At 38.1% G+C, this 21,255-nt stretch overlaps 1 protein-coding gene across 1 annotated transcript in view; it reads right to left on the bottom strand.

Annotated features, from left to right (window-relative positions):
• sema5a (sema domain, seven thrombospondin repeats (type 1 and type 1-like), transmembrane domain (TM) and short cytoplasmic domain, (semaphorin) 5A) overlaps nucleotides 1–21,255 on the bottom strand; it is a 238,508-nt gene that overhangs the window by 40,189 nt on the left and 177,064 nt on the right. The window contains exon 16 of the mRNA XM_036558268.1: nucleotides 2,696–2,921. Coding sequence (XP_036414161.1) covers nucleotides 2,696–2,921 — 226 coding nt within the window. The remainder of the gene's footprint in view (nucleotides 1–2,695; nucleotides 2,922–21,255) is intronic.

The following is a 21,255-nucleotide window of genomic DNA, read 5'->3' as shown; positions in this document are numbered from 1 at the left end:
GTATCACAATAGCTCCTTATATGTGATTGTGTCAAAACACTCCAAGTACTATTTTTGATCATTTTGGTCCAAAAAATTAAGGTGGCTGAAATTATGGTTTATGTCTACAGTATAACCTCAAAATCCATTTGAAACCTACAATAATTTTATTTAATTATTTTTATTCATAAATTCTTCATTTATATTATTGTATTATTATATTATTTTCATTTGCATAGCCAGTTTGGCACTAAAGCTTAGTGGGCTTACAAAAAAGACCTTGTGAGTCTTCAGGGAAGAGAGAGAGAGACATGGGGGGTGGAGAGGAAGAGAGGGACAGATATATCCCATGGAAAAGAGAGACAGGAAAAGGAAAAAGAGAAAGCAAGTGAGAAACAGAGATAGAGAGAGAATGAGGGGAGAAACAGCAAGAGAGGAGAAGAGAGAGAGAAAAAGATAAAAAAGGAGGGAGAGGGAAATAGCAAACGAGGCTGAGAGGGATAAACAGAGAGGATGACAAAGAAGAAGAGAAAGGAAGAGAGAAAGATAGCCCGAAAATAGAGATAGAGTGATCAATAAGGAGTGAAAAATGAAGCAAGATAGATGCGAAAGCATGATAGAAAGAATGAGTATGAGGAAATGGAAAAGTGAGAAATAACAGATCAAAACAGAAAATGATAGAAGAGAGAGAGAGTAACAGAGAGAGTGAGAGGGAAAAAGTAAAAGGAGAGAGAGAGAGTAAAAGAGAGAGAGAGAAAAAAAGACTAAAAGACAGAGAGAGAGAGTGAGAGTAAAAGAGAGAGAGAAAAAGAGAATAAAAGACAGAGAGTAAGAGAGAGAGAGAGATTAAAAGGGGGAGAGTAAAAGAGAGAGAGGGAGAATGACAGAGATGCATCAGAACACGTCATGTTGTTTTCCTGTTAATGGAGAAGAAAGATGAACCAGCTTGCCTGTCACTGCACACCCTATCAGAGAGAGAGAGAGATAGAGGGAGAGAGAGAGAGCAAGAGACAGACAAAGAGAGGAAGAGAGAGTCCGCACAAGAATGAGAAGACATCCAATGAAAGGAGTAAAAAGAAAGAACGCTAATCTTCAGGTTTTGAATTGCAGCATATCCATAATTCCTATTTCTTCTAATGTTATTGTCTTTAATAAATTCTTATACAATGTAGATTTAAATATTACAGTCGGTTGCATTTAATTTAAAGCCTTTGGAACAATTATAGTTCATTATACAACAGTTAGTTCCAGCCACACAAGCTGATTGACTGAGAAGCGTTCTAACCGTGTTGTTATTTCACCATAACATCATGGGTTTTTCACAAACACGTCACTCCGCTGAGACGCCATTGCTAAGCAAAGACTTTAATAAGAGATGCTCAAGCCATTTGAACGTTTTTACTTCTTACTTTGCGCACAAAAAGAAATGGATACTTTGAAGATTAAATTTGACTGACAGCCGATTTGGTCAGACTCTGAAGATGAGACTACACTAAATTCCCAAACTGTCACCTGGTCTGTGTAAGGAGATGGAGAACTAACTGCCGGCTGTGCAGCGAGTGAGCGGAGCTAGTTACTGTGACGTAGCAACAAGCTGCTTGTTAAGGACCTATAATTTGGCAGAAGGAACTGCTAACATTAAAACATTAAATGCCACGTTCACGGCCCAATTTATTCATTTCTTACTTTATTTATTTAACTGTTGTATAAAAGCAATAGAACACTCAAGGTTGTGCATTATCACTATAACGTCACGGCTGCGATGATCTATTGCTTAAATAAAACGTTATAAGTCATGAAGCCCCCTACACTTCCTTTAGTATATTACAATCTATCAGAATGAGGAGAGATGGAGACCTGAATCAGCGACCTGGTTTCCAGGTCCAACAAAGGTAATTACATTAGCATCAGTAACTGTAATGCAGCAAATGAATAACACCTTTTGTGTCAAACGTTACATGTGATTTTGTTTGCAGGGAAAGAAGCAAACCAATGCGAAACATTTGGCCAGCATGCAGTTCAGATATTAAGTATGCTAGCTAGTGCAATAGTTAATTTAACCGAATTTTCAATTTACCTAGCTGACGTTTTAGTAGGTTACAGATCATATTCCTTTTAAACTTATTAAAACTTCAGCTAGATTAGTTATTACATTAGATAGCTGTTACAATAGGCAGATGAACCAGATGCTCGCTGAAGTAAAATAATTTGGTTTTGTTAAGGAAAGGGCTAACCAAAGGGATAGTCAATACGCCAGGCCAGGTCAGAACCATGAGAGCAATAAACAGGTACAGAGGGAACCAGAGACCAAAGCACATAAACAAGCAAGGGTCAAGGGCTAGAGAAACACACAATACAATACCGAAGTCTAAAGGAGAATCCAGAGGAGTAAACAAGGGACAAAAGGGTCAAATAACATGGTAAGCATAAAGAGGAGAAACACTCGGTACGCAAAAGTGTAATGGCAAAACTTCGCAAAGAGCATCTGATATAAACAGGTATATATATGTGTATATATACACAAAAAGATAACGAGCACAGGTGAAAGTAGTTAGAACTAAGGGGAGGAGGATCTGTGTCATTATTATTAAAAACATTGATTACAAAAATTTTGAACAGTGCTGTATCTTCATACAGCACATCCTCACTGCTTTATTAATATGACTGTGATCGTTTGAACTCTAACATAAAGAAAGGAGAAGGTAAATGATCTGACCGTCAGTGGAGCAGCCAGTTGACCCATCGCTGGAACAGTAGCGCATCTCTATCCTCTGCCTGCCCACCTCCAGCAGCCCTGGCTCCGCCACACGCGCCTTACAGGTGTAGCGGAATCGCTGCTCGTAGTGACCGCCGTTATCTGAGATATTCACAGGGGTCCAGGGCGTCCAAGGGGTCGTTTTCTTCAGATCCGGACAGGGCAGGGTGTTACAAGACTGGTATTCCTATAAAAACAGAAACAAAAACAAAATACAGTTTAAGCCTGCATATAGTGTATGTTCTATGTAGCATATCTGTATTGTACATTTTTGTCTTTTGTTTCGTCTCTTGTTTTTGACACCGTAATAAACATAGTCTGGCTTAAGATACCAACTTCATTTTTGGTACAACCATTTATTGAAACATGCTCTTTCCAGCTGCATACATTATTTTTGGTGGCCTTTTTTCATACATGAGAAATTGGATATAAAATGTGGGCATGATTTTTCTTGGAGAGACTTTCTTTTATTTAATTTTCTGTCAGAACAGCTATTGAGCTGTTCATTTTCCATCTTAAAAAAGTAAAAATTCACATTTTTAAACAGAAGATTATACAGATACCTCAACAACTAAATATATAAGATTTTTCAGTATTTAGTGTGTCCACACATTGCCTTATTTACAGTTTCCATTCTTTTCAGGAGATTCGCCTTCAGTGTTTCAAAGACATCTGCAGCCACACTTCCAAAGTTCAGTCTTGAAAGTTGGTTTTGCATTTTCTGCTTCTCAACCATCCAAGTAATCCCAAACATATTCAGTGATGTTGGGGTCTGGACTCTGGGGTGGTCAGTCGATTGTTCTGAGAACACCAGCAGCTTCTATGTTTAACTCGTCTGTTTCCATTTCTCAGTAAGAGCTTCTTGACAGCTACACATCCTTTCAGACTCATAGTGTTGAGTTGTCTTCTCACAGTGAAAGGATGGACAGAAACACCTGTGGATTTTGTTTGGATCTGAAGTCAGAGTGGAGCTTGATTTTCCCCTCTCTTTCAAAGATGAAAGCTTCTTGTGCTGTTTATCTGATGGGGACAGATTTGCTGGTCTACCAGGTCTTGCAGGTGGGTGTTAGGAGGCCCATTTTCCCTGGACCTTTTAATCACTTCAGAACTCCAGTTTTGGAAACTCCTGTTTTTGCATTTATTTTCCTTTGACTTTCTCCTGCCTTATGCAAGCAGATTATCTTATATCTAATCTCCTCAGAAACATCTCCTAAAATAAGAAAAACTTGTACTTAAAAGTCAATACAGAAGTATTAAAGTAAGAAATACAGATTTAAGGATCTAAAATTTGAGGTCCAAATTTGTTCAAATCTAAACTTTGAGCTAACTATAGAATTACAAATACATATCTCTATATATTTTGTTTGGTAGTAGAAAGGCAAATAGAAATAGTCAGAGAGCAGAACAGAATTCCTGTTGGGTCCACTCTCGATCCTCCAACAACAACATAAACAAGAACATGTTAGTGCTTAACAAAGCATACAGACTTTCTGGAGGATTATAAATATTCATTTGGAAATGTAGTGCTTTCCTTTTTACAGTTTTATTCATCTGAAATCATGGTGTAGCTTTAAATATTATGTACAGAAATTAATTCTAGGTTTGCTTTGCATAGCAAAGACTTGCATAGATTTGAAATGTTGGAATACTACATAAAATCTTTTTTTTTTCAAAATTAAAAGATTACATCTCAACATATTGCAGACAAAATATTGCAAAATCTGTCATGAAAAATAGATTTTTTAACGGATTCACCTGTTGCTGGCATTTATTAATATCATACCAGTTGATTTAGCGAAATATTAGTCTTAATGTTGCATTTACACAGTTTAACAACAGTTCAACTCAATATATAACATTTAATTCAGAACTTGATGTGGCAAACCTGAATTTTGAAATTGTTTGCACTCTTGCAGAAATTACATTGATGTGTTTGCTTGAATTTTTCGTGGAAATCCAAGACTTGAGTACTAGGTGAGTTGGTATGGAATGACTCTGTTACTGGTTTGTTTGGTCTTATGGTGGCATTTTGCTGAGCCCTACTGCTCCCTTTGCTGAACATGGCAGGAAACAATTAGAAAAGGTCATCGATCATGTTTAATTTACAGCAACTGAAAAAAAAAAAAAATAATTAATGCTGTCACAATGCAAAAACGACACTGCAATTTGACTTGCATTTCAAGAATCTGACAAAAGACAAACAGACTCACCACTACAGTGAAGTGAGAATGCAAAGGAGATCTATGAAGAAGCTGAACTGAACTTGGTGTCATCCATTTTCCAAGCCTCTACACCAAAACACTGCAGTAAATCTTCATCTTAAATATCTATAAAGATATGCTATCTAGCCACAATGCTTTCACGTCAAGTTCTAATAATATATGAACTTTCGGGGCTTTAGTTTATGATAATTTAGAGCGCCTGCAAAAAAAGAAGTGCCATCAAGTGTTCAGGGGATCAGATTTGTCTTCTGACACCTGAATAAATTAGCTTTAAAAATAAAGAGGCATAAGTTTTGAGTAAATCATATGTGTTCATTTGGCGGAGTGGTGAGCTGTGGCCGTTTTCCGTCCATTTATTTATTTATGCCGAGTAGACCTTGAGCGGCTGCCAGACCTTGGCGAAAAAAAAGATAAAAGTCGTTGCTGTTCATCCGTCAAGCTGTCAAAAAAAGCAAGCGGACGTGGAGCTTCACACATGCACTACAGAAGGAGAAGACCAAGGTTAAGAAGCTGCGGGAATTTATGTCCAGTTACCACACAGGACAAAGTGTCGCTCTGTGACAGGTCACCTGCTTTAAACCATCTAAACCTGGTCAATAATGTTTATTTCTATTTATGTTATTACAAAATAACCACATTAAGCTACTCATTTTTCAGAAGGTCTATGTGATTCAGTCACCAAGATGTAGATAAAGTAATTCAGAGTGGTTTAAAATTCATTTTGAGGCAGATAGAAAAGTACCGTTCCAGGCTGTGAAGGGATGACGGCACTTTTGATACCCTGCCCAAGGAACCGAACTGTCAAGGGGTTGGTGTACAGGCGCCAGAACGTGGCACCATTTAAGGTGGAACAGAAAATTCACCAAACAAGCTGGTGAATTGGAAGCCAACTTCAGGACAACTTTAGTTCAATGTTGTTATTTTGCTCTGCACATTTCACTCTGGACAGTTTCTCAAACCCTGGACAATGACAAGCAGGCTTTGCCCAGCGTTTGACACTAAAGAGACTAAAGAGAGTTTCCATCTGTATTAGCATCACAACCACAACAGCAATCAGGAAGCAGCAGCCATGCCATGTTAATTCATCCACTTCTTGATCACTGAAGCCAGAACATCTCAAATTGAAAGTTTCATAATGAGCTACAAACCTTACATTACTTTGTGTTGTTGTTGTGATCGAAAGCAAGTAGCTAGTATAGGTAATGGTAGCTACTAGCAAGCTCCAAGTCACTAGCATAGCTAACTAGCTAACTAAATAGTATGACAACCATCTTATTTACATGGAGGTTCATCTTATTTTCCTGCCTGTATCTATTTCGACATGTTGCTTCAGTGTGAGCCATCGCGGTGCCTCGCTGTAAACCAGCACATCGGAACAGAGCTCATCAAAATATTCATGAACCCCCTAAAAAGGGAAAACAACTTGTTTCATTCATACGGCCAAATCAAAGGCCTGTAAATGGGCATGTAAAACTGCATATGGGCATTTTAGCCCTGACTAAAGTCACATACCTTCTATGTAGACATCAGAGAACAATGTAAAATTCTGAATAAATGCATTCTATGGCACATTTAAAGAGCCCTTATAATACTTTTTTCTTGTATTTGATTTGTTCCTGTTTTTTATACTGTGTTTGTTTGTATTATGTTTTATGTACCAAAAATAGTCATAACTCATTTGTATGTGACCATTTTCCAATCTCTCTTTATCTATATTAAACAGGCTGTTTTTGTTGCTGTGCCTTTAGACTGATTTATGGAAATGAGCTCTGTTCTGATTGACCGTCTTGTGTTGCGCCTCGTTCAAAAAGCTGTCCAGGCTGAAAAACTCCTTATACTTAAACTCCTTAACTTTAGCTGTAGGCTGAACAGGCAGATATATGTAAATGCATTGTTTTTTGTATGCATGTTCATTTTTTTGACAACAGTGAAATCAAAAAAGACTTTTTTGCAGCTTAGTTGAAACTATAACAGGGCTGACATACTACGTCAGACTCTTTTTTCCATGTTATGGGAAACAAATACCAGAGCTGGACAGGGAGATCAAATGAGCTGCTTCAGCAAATTTCTCTGAGCCGATTCCATATCTAAAGAGGTTACTGCAACAAGGAAAAGCAAGCAAATAGAGCAGATACATAGAAATAGTACAAGTAAGACATGAACATTTAGGAAGGCGAATGTTGGGTTCTTGTCTGAGTCTGTTATTTGCATTTGAGCTACAAACATGGGGTGAAGATTTAACGGGGGATCTGAAGTGTTTTCTCACAGCATGAAAGGCAAACGTGTTTACAAGTGGACTTGGCCAATAATTACAGCCCTCTAATAAAAACCACACGGTGTGTCTGGATTCGGCCCCACACGAACGCGCTTTAACCAGGCCGCAAGCTGTTCACCTCCTTTCATAATGATAGCTTGGCTAAACAGGCTCGCTCTCCTCATAACATTAAAGGCTGTTTTGAAGTGCGAACAGCATTGGCAGTGACTGAAATGCTAGTTTCAGGCAATAATTTGGTAAAAAATCAAACATCAGTTGCATGCTGTTAGCTCCATGCTAATAGGTGGGGTATAAGCTTTCATTACTTATTAACTATGTAAAGGCCACTGCACACTAGGAGTTGCATGACTTAATTTTTACCAGTTGACTAGTCATTCGCAACAGTAGATGAACAGTTGTCGTTACCATATAAAGTATTTTGTTAGTAACTTGCTAACAGGGGTTGGTTATAGAAAGAATAGCTCTCAGATGCTGTGATTTGAAGTGGGCGCTTTTTATAGAAGAGTTTTTCTTGTATTTCAGTATGTTTTAATCTCAGGCACTCTGCACACAGATGTACACACTATCTGTTGTAAACTGCACTCTAAAATCATCACAGCTCTTACCTCTCAGAGAATTTAAACTGGCTCTAACTATCTGTGCCTCCTTGCACCGGCTTTATCAGTGCAAAACAATTGTCTATCCAGCTAAATGCTAGTAGCAAACAGTTGCATCTCTATAGATAAGCTTTTCAGAGCGAGATACAGCCACTGAACCAGAAAACATCCATGCTATCCTATTGTAAGAAGAATTTTGTTTGAAACTGTGGACAGTAAGTTTGCTGTGCTGACCGGTACTCCACTTTATCTGACGCCAGTTTGTTTTTGTTATGTGCATGTCGGGCTCAGTGGTCTGTGATTGATGGGTTTGCATGCCAGTCAAATTTCCCTTTCCTATCAGAGATGGCAGTTCTCAAAACCTACTTGGTCTGGCCTACGAGCCTGTATTTCAGAGCAGATTTACACAGCTTGCAGTGGAACTGGTTTCATTTCGTGTAGTATTTTCACATTACTACAGTGCTTTGTTCTTCGTATTTAGCAGAAAAGCGATTTCCGTTCTCTTGCCTCTTTACTGCAGTTTTTACCGCTGCTGTATTTCATACCCTGTCCTCAACTAGCCGACTGTTAGTAGATTTATTAGTCGACTAGCCGTCTAATTTATGCAACCCATACTGCACATAGTACATGACGCGTCACGCAGCGTCCAAAAATTCAAAGTCATTGCTTTTAATGAAGATGTGCAAACTGATGCCGACATTTGCCATTACGGCATTAAATTCAACTCAGAAAGAGAACTCAGATGAGATCATATGTGGCTTGAAATTTACACGGAATAAAGCAGTCATGCTAAAGTTTTTAAGATAATCAAATGCCAATCATCTGTCACCTCAGCTAATGTTATTAGTATGTTTATGAAGAGTTACTTGGCTAATACTAAACAAGGTAAATTCATAAATTATGTTGAATGTTTAACTTGATTAAATTTATATGAGTACAAAAATTAACTTGAGCTTGATGTTTGCTCTCACTGCAGCACATTCAGAGTGTGAGGGATTTAGCCTCATAACTCCTGTGCAAAACTAAAGAGGAATTCACATTATGCTTTTTCTGGAGGTGTAAAAACCGCAAAGTGCACTGTGCAGTCTTTATGTTTTTGGGGTTTACCTCTGGTTTTGACATATGCAGGCAGAAAGCCCTGGCTCTGGCATTTAACTATTGATTAGCAAGCAAAGTGCTGCTTTCTGTTTATGTCATTTGGATCCAGCAGCTGTAACACTAAATTCCTCCTCCATTACAGCTGTTACAGAAAACCCACCTTACCTGATCTGATTGGTCAGCTCAGAAAAAAAAAAAAACATGTGGCATAGGAGACTTGAACACTTTGGGTTTTTTAACTCAGGGCTAAAGCTTGAAATATTTGTCTGAACCCAACTGGATCTGACTGGACCCGACTAACATTGGGTTTGGTCAGGTTCGGATGTAATTTTCCAAATACATGTTAGGCTCGGGTCACGTTCAGATTTAACAAATAAATTTGTTAAAGAGGAATTTAAACTTATTTTAAAATTGAGGCCACTGATTATTTTATTATTTTAATCTATTTTATATATTTTTTTACACTACTTATCCATAATCCACTGATTTCTATTAGTGTCACAGCACTGTCCTGTTAGGTTTATTTTTGCCACTTTGAGTGAAAAAGAGCTGTTTCAGGTCAGTTTAGACAGAATTTTGTTGTACTAGGTCATGGTCAGAAAATTCTCTAGCTGTATTGGGTTCGGGTTTAAATTTCAGGCCCGATTAAAGCTCTACATGGGGCACATAAAATGTGAAGCATTCAGTGTGCAAAAACAACACGCAGAATGGGTCTCTCCCACTGAGAACAGCTCTACAGTGTGAGCCCCCCAAAGAAACAAACTCCAGACACCAAACATGTCTTAGCTGGTGGACTACATTTTAGGATAATGGGGGAAAACTGAAAAAAAATCTCATTTTAAGGAAATTTAAACAATTTTTTTTATACAAATAATAAAACATTCCTTATTAAGGGGAGAACCACAAAACGCAAGTCAACATTAAAACAAGCAATTCATCCTCTACTATGCATCGCTGTAACATCTCTGTTGAGGACGTTAAGTAAAAGCGATGGCTCTGCACAATGCACTCAATCGTGTCTCGTCTAAATTGGATTCAATTAGAAAATCTCCCCCACCAAATTCAGCTGGGGCCGTCCATACGCATCACACTGCGTTCCAGGCAGGGTATTCTGCTGATGATTCTTATTGAACTGGCTAGGCACCATCTGTGGCCTGCATAAGGATCATAATGTGAGACATCAGGCAAATTTGATCCAGCCTCCAGCAGCACAATCAATTCACTTCTTTGTCCATGACAACGCACAATATGTGCAATAAAGCCCCTCTCTCCAGTCCGCAATGACATCTTCACCACTATATCTCTAATCCTTCAAATGCTATTCGATCTCTGACTCCCTGTTTGTTTCTGCTTTTCTTCCTTATGCTCTCTGCCATACCAAAAGTAATGCCCTGAAGATGTATTTTATTTATATTCTTAAATGCTGACAATTTGACAACACGTAACAATATATTTAATTTTTTAATCTTCTACTGTCCACTTAAATTTTCAAATTTTGAAACTGTGCATAAGAAAAGCCAAGTTTTCTAATCATTAAGGTAAGATGCAAGAAAAGGTGATGGAACACAAGTCATATGTTTCCACTCCATCTTAACATAATAAGAAGCAGATAAAAATGCTATGCAATACGCCTAGATTGACAAAGAAACGTAAGCTTTTCTTGATTTGATCTACAAAAGTACCATAAGTGTGATACTACTTGGAAAATAACAGTGAAAGCCTATGTTTAAAACAAATTTACAACAACAAAATATAATAAAACAGAGGATACAGAGTTCTTAAGACTAATCTACCCAAACAGAAGAGGTTCAAATGACTGCATCAGGCTGCTGTTTGTTTTGTGGTCTTTTGTTCAAGTAAAACTGTTCTTGTTGCATCATGGTTAGATGGTGAGCTAGTAAGTAAGACAGTAAATAAGTCAGTAAGCAAGTCAGTAAAAACTATGTCACTGTGTAAGTAAGTATGTCAGTAAGTCGGTAAGTCAGTGAGTCAGTAAGTAAGAAACTATGTCAGTCAGTAGGCCATTAAATAAGTCATTATGTAAGCAAGAAAGTCAGAAAGACCAAGTCAGAAAGTCAGTAAATAAATATGAAAGTCAGTTAATAAGTTAGTGAGTCAGTAAGTAAAAAAGTCAGTAAGTAAGCCAGTAAATAAGTCACTGAGTAAGTCAGTAAGAAATTAAATAAGTAATTAAGTCAGTAAATCAATAGGTCAGAAAGTAAGTCAGTAAATCAATAAGTCAGAAAGTAAGTCAGTACCTCAGTAAGAAAGTCAGTCAGTAAGAAAATAAGTCAGTGAGTAAGTACGTGCTCACTCACATTTTGCAGGTTGAAGATTTTCCACAAGGGGGTGCTATTAGCATTCAAAAACCTTTGGTGCCTTGCATCAATGACACTGCGTGTCGTTGCATCATATTTATCATCCAATGGAAGCAGATTAATTTTCATTTTCTTTTTTTCTGAAGAATTTCAGAAATGTTTCAAGAAAGCACTGATATTGCATATTATATATATATATATATATATATATATATATATATATATAATATATATATAAACAATATGCAATATCAGTGCTTCATTGAAACATTTCTGAAATTATATATATTATAAGTTTACACTGCTAACATGAAAATCAGTAATTTTTTAAACATTTTGTAGCAGTTTATAAAATCTGAAATGATATTTTTTTTATTTTGATAAATTTGATTTATGACCATATAAAATTAAATTTGCTGTAGAATTCTAAATTATATTATATGTTCTGGGCAAAGAACATATTCCTCTGTAATTCTCCCTTTGTCTGCCTCCATTTGTGCTCACTTTATTCTCTGGAGTCTGTTTTGGTGGATATTATATCAGGGGAGGTTTGATACTCCATTAAAGTTACTCCATTAAAGTGTTATTATTACAGCAGTGGGGATATGGCAGGGATTATGGGCTGTGGTCTATTCCCCTGACCTTTGACCTCTGCTGACTAATGGCTAATTTTACCTCTCATCACTTTCCTCATTACTGCACAAACCGCTGTTTGTTTCTGGCACAAACATACTATCAAACAACACCAGCTCCAGCTCAGCCACGCTACAATGAAAAGCAGCAAAGTGCCATCCATTACCCACAATCCTTTGAGTGCATCTATTACCACTGCCACACCTCAGGGACCAGCCGAGTCACACTGGGCCTCCAAAGACAAATAAGCTCAATTATCAGCATTGGCAAGAACACGCTCAGGGCCGCTGTGGCCCACTCAACACGATCCTCTCCCTCCACGGTCACTATGAGAGCTTACATCATTACATCACGCAGTTACACATTACACATTACATCATGTGTTTAATTCCCCGGAGGAGCTTTCAGTCTGCCCTCTGTTTCAATTAACCAGGAATCCTCACCACACAGCCAGCGTCCAAGTCAAGCACTTTCGGAGACGTTCTGAATTTGTTTTGTGTGCTTTTCATTTTGGATAAATTGAGTTCAATTCCCAGGTCTTGTAAATTTATTTTTCACACAGCAGTACTAACAATGTGCAGAGCGTTACACCTGCTCTCGCTAATGCTAATCAATCAATATTAACAAAAAGCAAAGCAACACTTTCTATGAATTCTGTACTCATAAATCCTTATAAATGTTCATTATCCATTTAAAAAGGCTTTTTAATGAATAGTGACACTTGTGTTACTGCATGTCCATAAGTCGCCAAAGATTTTATTTACTGTTACCAAATTAGAAACATTTCTGTGCATTTATAAAGGCTTATGAATATATGTTTCACAGAAAGTGTCATCAAAGCACTTACAGTATAAACAAATCTAGCACAGATCTAGATCAGTCAGTACATGTTTGGTGTCTGAAGTTCGCTTCTTTAGTTTTAGCACTGCTGCAGAACACGAACAACTAATGTACAGTCACATGCAAAAGATTTTCTAAGTGAAAATAAGTCAACACATCCTCTACAGGGAACCAATAAGAATATTTTTCCACAAGTTTTAATGTACAATTTCTATTTATTTATCTATTTAGCCAGCTGATTTTAACACAAAAACTTATTTTCACTTAGAAAATCAACAAAACGTCATTAGACCAGGGATGCTCAAACTTTTGAATGCCAGTATAGTTCCTGAATTTGGTCTGCACTTTAGGCATGCAATTAGCTCTAGCACAATACATTTTTGTGGTATAAGCTTCCATTACGTCTTAGCTACAGCACCTACAAACCTGACCAAATATGCCTTGGATGATTGAAAACTGTACAAATTTGTGGCTAAGAGTCATGACATGTCTCCTAGTGGCCAGATGTCCTTACAGGTCTTCCAGTGGCCAGGTGTCCTAACAGGATTCTCAGTGGCCAGGATACCCAACAAGTCTTCCAGTGGCCAGGAATCCCAACATGTCTCCCAGTGGCCAGAAGTCCTGACAGGTATCCCAGTGGCCATGAGTCCCAACAGGTGGCCCACAAGCCTGAGACCACCAGGGTAGGGATGCAGGTATAGAAGAGTCTATAGGGAGTGCTTAGTACCCTTAAACGACATGAAGACTGTCCCTCGTAGTCCAAGTCAGTTTACAATGCTTTAAACACACCACCTTATTAGAGCTGATTGATTTTTTCACCGGCAGCACGTGTTAATGAAAGATAACACCACGAACGAAATGCTCCGTCACGCTGCCTATTCACGCACTAGCAATTACAGTTTGCTAATTAACGCTACATGCTTTATTGTGCACAACAGCAGAATGGCATTTACCCTTATTAAATAAATCCCTCATCAAGCCTGGTCAACTTTAGCTCTACTGTTAAAATAAAAACAATCAATTTGAAAATGGTCTGTCTTTCATCGTAGCAAGTATCACACCAAAACTTCTAGAGATTACTAGCGGCCCTGAAAAAAAACTCCCCAGAAAGCGGTAAAACGTCTGAAACAGATGTTAGCCATCTTTCATCAATTAATGTCCGACACATCCTGTACCTGCGGAGGGTAGCAGGTGGTCACGGCAACATTAATTCCTGTCAGCACACACACACCGCACTGCAGATAGAGATGACACAGTCACACCTGAATCAGGGGCCTACAACTAGCTTACAACTTGTATCATGTATATTAAAGGGTCCATTTCCCACATTTTGCTGAAATTATATTCACCTGAAGGCCACTTAGAATGTTTGTGTGATTTTATGTACCAAAAATAGTCCTAATTTGTTTTTATATGACCATTTTCCAACCTCTCTTCACTCTTTAGAATTAAACAGAGTTTTTGTTACTATATCTTGAAGACTGATATATGCACACCGTTCTGATTCCCTGCCCTATATGTGCCTCATTCAAAAAACAGATCCAGGTTGAAATGTGGAACAAACTGTTAAGTTAGGACTGAAATCCTCGAGAACATAAGGAAGCTTCAGCCATTTATTTTGTTTCTGTGGATCTTTGGAAGGCTTTAGTGATCTGTTTGCTTACTGACAGCCAGGAACAACACAATAGGCTGAATGGGTAGGGCTAAACTGCTGTAGGCTGAATGGGTGTTTAATTTATATAATTCTTTTACAATGAAAAAATAGGTTTTCCATGATATGGACATTTGAAGCACAAAGCAGTGTTTTGGCCCTCCATGACTAGAACCTCAGACCAGGATCAATCATGGTGACTGTTACCAACAGAAGCTTACACATTACACCTACTCTCTTTAATATCTTAGTATATCAGCCACTGAGCAGACAAGTTCTTAGTGCCACATCTGCTGGAATACGGTTCCTCAGTGTAATTAAAGTAGGGAACTCAAGACAACTCCAGTTAAAGTCCCCTCAACACTCCTCAAAGAGATGGTGTGTGTCTCTGGAGTGAAATGAAATGGGACTGAACAGTTACAGAAAAACTGTGTAGTGCAGTGACCTCTCAATCGCTCTGTCCTTCTCTTCCTCTGCCCATCCAAAGACACTCAGTGTAATTTGTTGCTTCCTTCTTTTCGAGGCTGGTAAAAATAGCCGGTCTATTTAACTTGAGAACAGAGTGGCACAAACACACTGACACACACACACACTTTTGTTTTTATACAATGGCAGGACATGGAACTATACATACGTCCGATATGTATTATAAATATGTAAGTACCAATATGTAATAATAATAGCATATTACATATAACATAGGAAGTTGCAGTTACCTACATGTAATAATTTGTTATGGAATTATATATATGTACATACCTACATGTAATAATTAGTGCTGCCAAATGTAATGTTACATGCTTAAGTGCTAAATTGTTAATGCCACTCATTTGCATTAATGTATAAATATTTATATGTTAATATGTCCCTCTATTTTTTATATAACATCTATATTATAAGCACTATAGCCAAAAGTATGCGGACACCTATACATCACACCTATATGAGCTTGTTTGACGTCCCATTCCAAAACCATAAGCATTCACATGGAGTTGGCCCTCCTTTGCGGCTATAACAGCCTCCACTCTTCTGGAAAGGTATTCCACAAAATTTTGGAGTGTATCTGTGACAATTTTTGCCCATTCAGTCTATAAAGCTTTAGTGTGGTCAGGTATAGATTATGGATGAGAAAGCCTGGCTCACAATCAACATTACATTTGACACAAAGGTGTTCAGTGGAATTGAGGTCAGGGCTCTGTGCAGGCCACTGGAGTTACTTCACATCAAACTTGTAAAACCATGTCTTTATGGACCTCACTGTGTGCACAGGGGCACAGTCATGCTGGAAAGGGTCTTACCCAAACTCTTGTCACAAAGTTAGAAGTATACATAACTGTCTAAAACATTTTTGTTTGCTGTAGCATAAACATTCCCCTTCAGTGGAACTAAGGTGGCCAAACCCTAAAAAACAGCCCCAGACCATTATCCCTCCTCCATCAAACTTTACTCTTAGCACTATGCATTCTGGTAGGTAGCGTTCTCTTGGCATCTGCCAAACCCTGATACATCCATCAGACAGCCAGATAGTGAAGCATGATTCATCACTCTAGAGAACATGTTTCCACCGCTCCAGAGTCCAAAACTGGCTTACTTTACACTACTCCAGCCGATGCTTGGCATTGCGCATTTTGATTTTAGGCTTGAGTGCAGCGGATTGGCCATGGAAACATGAAGCTCCCGACGCACAGTTATTTTGCTGATTTTGCTTCCAGGGGCAGCTTGGAACTCTGTAGTGAGTGATGCAACCGAAGATAGGCGCTACCCACTTAAGCATTTGGCATCCTCACTCTGTGAGTTTGGGTGGCCTACTGCTTAGTGGCTGAGCTGTTGCTCCTAGATTTCACAATTATAGTATTTACAGTTGACAAGGCAGATCTAGCAGGACAGAAATTTCACAAACTAGGGTGCAACCTTTGTGGCAAAGTATCTATGTGTAATAATCATATGACTTATACATATACAGAAATGTAGTTATCTGTATGTAATAAGAGTTTTTTTAAGCCCAACCATAATCATAACCCTTATCCTAACAACAGTAACCAAAAACAAACGGTTTTACTCATTCCATTTTAAATAATGAAACATGGAGTTTTTGTAAAAGTATTTTACACAGTCAGGATATTTTGTTAATCTTATTTTCCCTGTTTTTACTAGTCAGGACATTTTGGTCCTGAAACTGTACAAAAACAAACACATATACACAGTCGCATCCTGGGATGTTTTGGTGTGCGAGGTTTAGGTGTTTAAGATGTGATCTGCGTGGTGATAGACCTCAGACAGCTGGCCTTGTGAGCATACACACACACAAACGCTTGAAAAGGGCAGAGAGCGGATGATCGAGCACTGCTGTTGGGATTCAGAGGACCATCTGAGCCTGATTACAACACGACTCACAAGCACCATCGATGCATCTACACACATCTACAACATCCATAGGTTAAATGGAATATCCATTATATATGTAAATCTGTAGTCGAATACTCTATGAAGTGTTCCAGTATTCGAATATTGAAATTACTATTATGCTGGGAAACAGGTTGGTGAAAGGCCAGTTTTTTGTTCTGAGCTCTGAAGTGTGACAGTTTTGCTTGTATTTATGATTAAGTATGCATATTATTAGGGCTGCAATAGCTAATCAACTTTAACCATAAGATCAGTAACAAAAATTGTTGGCAATGAATCAAGTTATCAACTCGACGTGTTTGAAAAGTTTCCTGTATGATGAGTATATCCGGGCTCAGTGGGCAGCACGATCGCCAGGAGTGAGTACGCAAGGTAACGTACGCTTTATCCACGGCAGAAACTCTGCGTGATGAGGTACTAATATCTGATATTTTAGTAATATCTTATGAAAACTACAGTCAAAAGTAAAAAATGGGAATAGTATGCTTGAGCTTTTGGGACCGATCACACATGTTTTTGTACAGCATTTGTTGTTTGTTTCCTGTAGGGAATGAATAGATGAATGTTGAGAAAATTTTAAATAAAATGCCACACATGACATCACAAAAAGACATCTCCCACGCTACCCCGCATAGATATTATATACAAACTCACAGGCATGCTGCAACATATATAGACCAAATCAGGATGTTAGTGAACATAAAGGGTGGCTTTACCTCTGTGTGGATAAGTTGCATCTATTCAGCATGAAAAAAAAGCTCAATTTATGGCACAATCTGCAATAAATACAAACATAACAGACAAAACACTGGCAACCATGGTAATTATGCTGTGTTTGAGGCTGTAATGTCAAATGTGCCCAAGTATGTAAAGGATTTTATTTTCATTTTCTCATTTTCCAGCTTTCAAAAGCAGACAGAGCACCCATTTGTGGTATTTATCCCAGCGAGGGATCCTCTGTGTTTGGTAACACTTACAGGTGAAGATATTGACTATTTAATGAAATCTTTACGCTTCCAGAGGACTAAGTTGCACCAGCACTGTTACACGACCAAGGAGCAAAGAGCACCAGAATGTAAACTAGGACGGTGTCTTGATGTGTTGGTCACTATTTTTAGAGTTATTAATATGTAGAGAGTATGACATGAGGTGACTTGAGCTAGTTAAGAAACTGACACTATTTGCATTTATGCTAACAGCCATAGAGCAGGTGTTTTTTCTCATACTTTCACACTCAAAAAAAAGGTTTTCTGTGTAAATGTAGTGTGTGTGTGCAGGGCAATGCAATATATCATTTTATTTCAGCCAAGCTAACTAGCAAGCAAGGTAGCTAATTAGCCAGTTAGGTGCCTTAGAGTGACATAAAATGACCCAAAATACTATTAAATCATTATTATGGTTACTATTCTGGTTTCAGCTGTCCCTCGAGCGGGTGGAAAATGAGCTAAAACTAGAACCATAAGTTCTGTTGGTTCATGTTTGAGTTCGTGTTTGAGTTTTAGTTTGAATGTGCAGGTTAACAAAACACTCTTATATAGTGAATATTTCTGTATTAAACCCTGTAATGACATGAGTGGATGGTGCAGGTTCATGATTTTATGACAAAAATTAACCATAAAAAGTCATGAACTTATCAACCTAAGAGTCTAGAAGTAAGTTCCTAGCAACACTTTAACAACTATCTGGGACCACCACAATGGCCTAGCATTAAAATATTTCATAACACTTCCTTTTCATAATGCACTATAAATTTAGGAGGCGTCATATAGCATACATTACACATCATACATTACATCATAATACCTTGAACATTGTCAGATTTCATAACACATAGTCAGCTTTCATAATACATAATATAAATAATGTCTGTTTATAAGAACATTGTAGGCACTAATGCTGTATTGCACTATATCAATTTATAAAGCTTTATAGGCAGGCAGTTACATGTGGTTCGATTATAGGGGGATTTGGGAGGTCTGACCCCCCTAATTAAGACTTAGACCCTCTCAAAAGAAGTAAAAACATGAGCAAGAGAAGAAATAGAGCACTTTTTTGGTGCTAAGAAAAGAATAAGTTGTAACTTATAAGAATTAGGACATAGAGAGGATAATGCAGCCTTTCTTCTCTGTGGTTCTCATGCAGGCTTAATACTGAGCATGGTAGTATGGGTAATAGTGTGTTTTACATTTATGAACTGTTGTATTAAGGAAGCAGGGGGAGGTCAGAATGACAATCAGCAGGTAGGAGGAGGTCAGGAGGACAGTGAGCAGGCAGGACCCACTAGCAAAGAGGTGAGTGCCGTGTGTGGGTCTGACATGCTGGCAATTTGGTCTAGAATACTTTCTTGGTGACCCCAAAAGTTGTTATTTGACATGTGCCCCATGAGCTGGTGTAATGCATTTATCATCATCTACAGATTGTAGACATTATGTTAAACAAGCAAGATGCTGTAGAGATTGTAAGACTTCAGTTCATTGAAGCACGCGCCTGCACTGTACTGGGTTACCTTTATGCCTGGGAGAAAAAGCTGATCCTCCCTATTGTTATTGATTAATTCACACCTGTTACAGGCTTTAAATGAAGTTTGTGAAGTTAAGTAAAGTTGTTTTAAGAGTGTTTAAATTTTTAAATAAATTTTATTTCAGTATATTATTCTTTACAGAGCATTATAAGTGCTCTGAAAAGGCTTTAAGTGAAGTGAGGTAATCACATCTAACTGGTAATACAAGTCATACAATGTGAATATATTGCTATGTTCTATCTTCCAAATTCAGGAATTGTTTAAGGCTTTAATTAGCAAAGCCAGTTTACAGCCATATGTAACATTAGCTATAGTCCTAAAGCAGCTCTCTGTGTTAAGAATTTAGTTAACTGCTGCAGTCTAGCACCTGTAGCCAGCTAGTCTCTCATTACAGTTTCCAGTTAGTTAAAAGTAAAACTCTATCAAATTCACACTACATATAAAAAACACATCTGAAGCAATACCAGGTGTTCTCCTATATCTCCCATAAATGTGGGGTTGGAAGTGATTACACCCAACAAATGCTTACCATGATGCATGCGGCTACTCCGGAGGCGCATGTGCCTCTTTTACTTTTGCAGCTCTACAGCAGAATTAGATTTTTAAGTAAAAATAAAATAATCCTCCTTCGCAGTAAAATAAAGCTCTGCTGATCGTTCTATCACAGTTTTAACAACAAGTGTTCTTAAACACTTGAGTCAATGTAGCCTATAACTGCTAACAGACTTAAAATGCTGTGGCTCCCAAGGTGGTTTGATTTTGGATGAAAGGACAAAACATTTGGACATTTGGAAATGAACATTTGGTTTGCCGACCCCTGGCCTAGTAATATACCAGAACCTTGTAATAGTGTGTTACAGTGCATTACAGCATTCATGCTTACAGTGTTCTTATGAACATACTGCATTGTGAAACCTGACATTCTAAAGTTACGTACTCTTTTTCTATAAAGTGTTATGCATGTAAGTATAACTACTTATAAGCAATTGTACAAGCTTAAACCTGGCATTATAAGGTATTATGTATGCCATATAACACCTTATAAATGCATTTATAAAGCATTATGAATACAGGATTCATAGGAAGTGTTACCAAATATTTTAGACATTCTAAAAACAAACCATCATAATATTCATCATCAGACACAAGACGCAGTCATGTCTGCCCTACATTCTCCACCTTATTTCCCAGAATAACCTGGTAAAGCACACCCCGGTCATGGGAGTTAGGCTTAGTTTAAACCCGCAGTGGGCGATGGCCTTCAAAAGCACAGCAGGAGTAACACAGGCTGGGAAATCCAGGCTGTCTGCGACTCATGTCTCACCATCATTAGTATCCACCTAGCAAAAAACTAGGTAACAGACATTTGCAGTGGCATTTATGAACAGTCTTCCTGGAATCTATGTCAACACGAATTGCATTAGACTGGTGCAATATTCAGCGTCTAATAATAGAAGCTCAGTTCCTCAGTTTATCTGTAACACTGTAGCAATGACCTCCATAAATACAGGATCTGTTTCCTGTAGAGAGCCGACAGGGGGACTCTTAAGGATGTGTCTCCACTCAACTGTCCTCTTTGGCTCCAGTGTGGGTGTGTGTATGTTCACTTCCTGCTAAAGTCTGTACACACTTTTAAAAAGACGCTTTAAACTTATACGGTCCTGTGCAAAAGTCAGAATGGCCATTATGTCCAGCATTTTCATTTTTCAGGAGATATTTTTGTGGAGATGAGACATCCACTTGCATGGGGAGGAGAAAGTCAAAGGAAAATAAGTTAAGTTTCCAAAACTGGAGTTCAAAAATTATTAACAGCTACAGAGAAAATGGGATTCCTAACAATCGTGCAAGGCCTGACAGGCCACCAAAACCATCTCTGTCAGATAAACAGCACTTAAAGCTTTCATATTTCAGAGAGAGGAGAAATCAAGCTGCTTCAGATCTGAAAAAATCCACAAGTGTTTCTG

This window comes from Colossoma macropomum, unplaced genomic scaffold (genome assembly GCF_904425465.1).
Source record: "Colossoma macropomum unplaced genomic scaffold, Colossoma_macropomum, whole genome shotgun sequence".
NCBI classification, from domain to species: Eukaryota; Metazoa; Chordata; class Actinopteri; order Characiformes; family Serrasalmidae; genus Colossoma; species Colossoma macropomum.
Note: the sequence above shows the minus strand (reverse complement) of the source record. Positions and strands in the feature narration are given on the sequence as shown.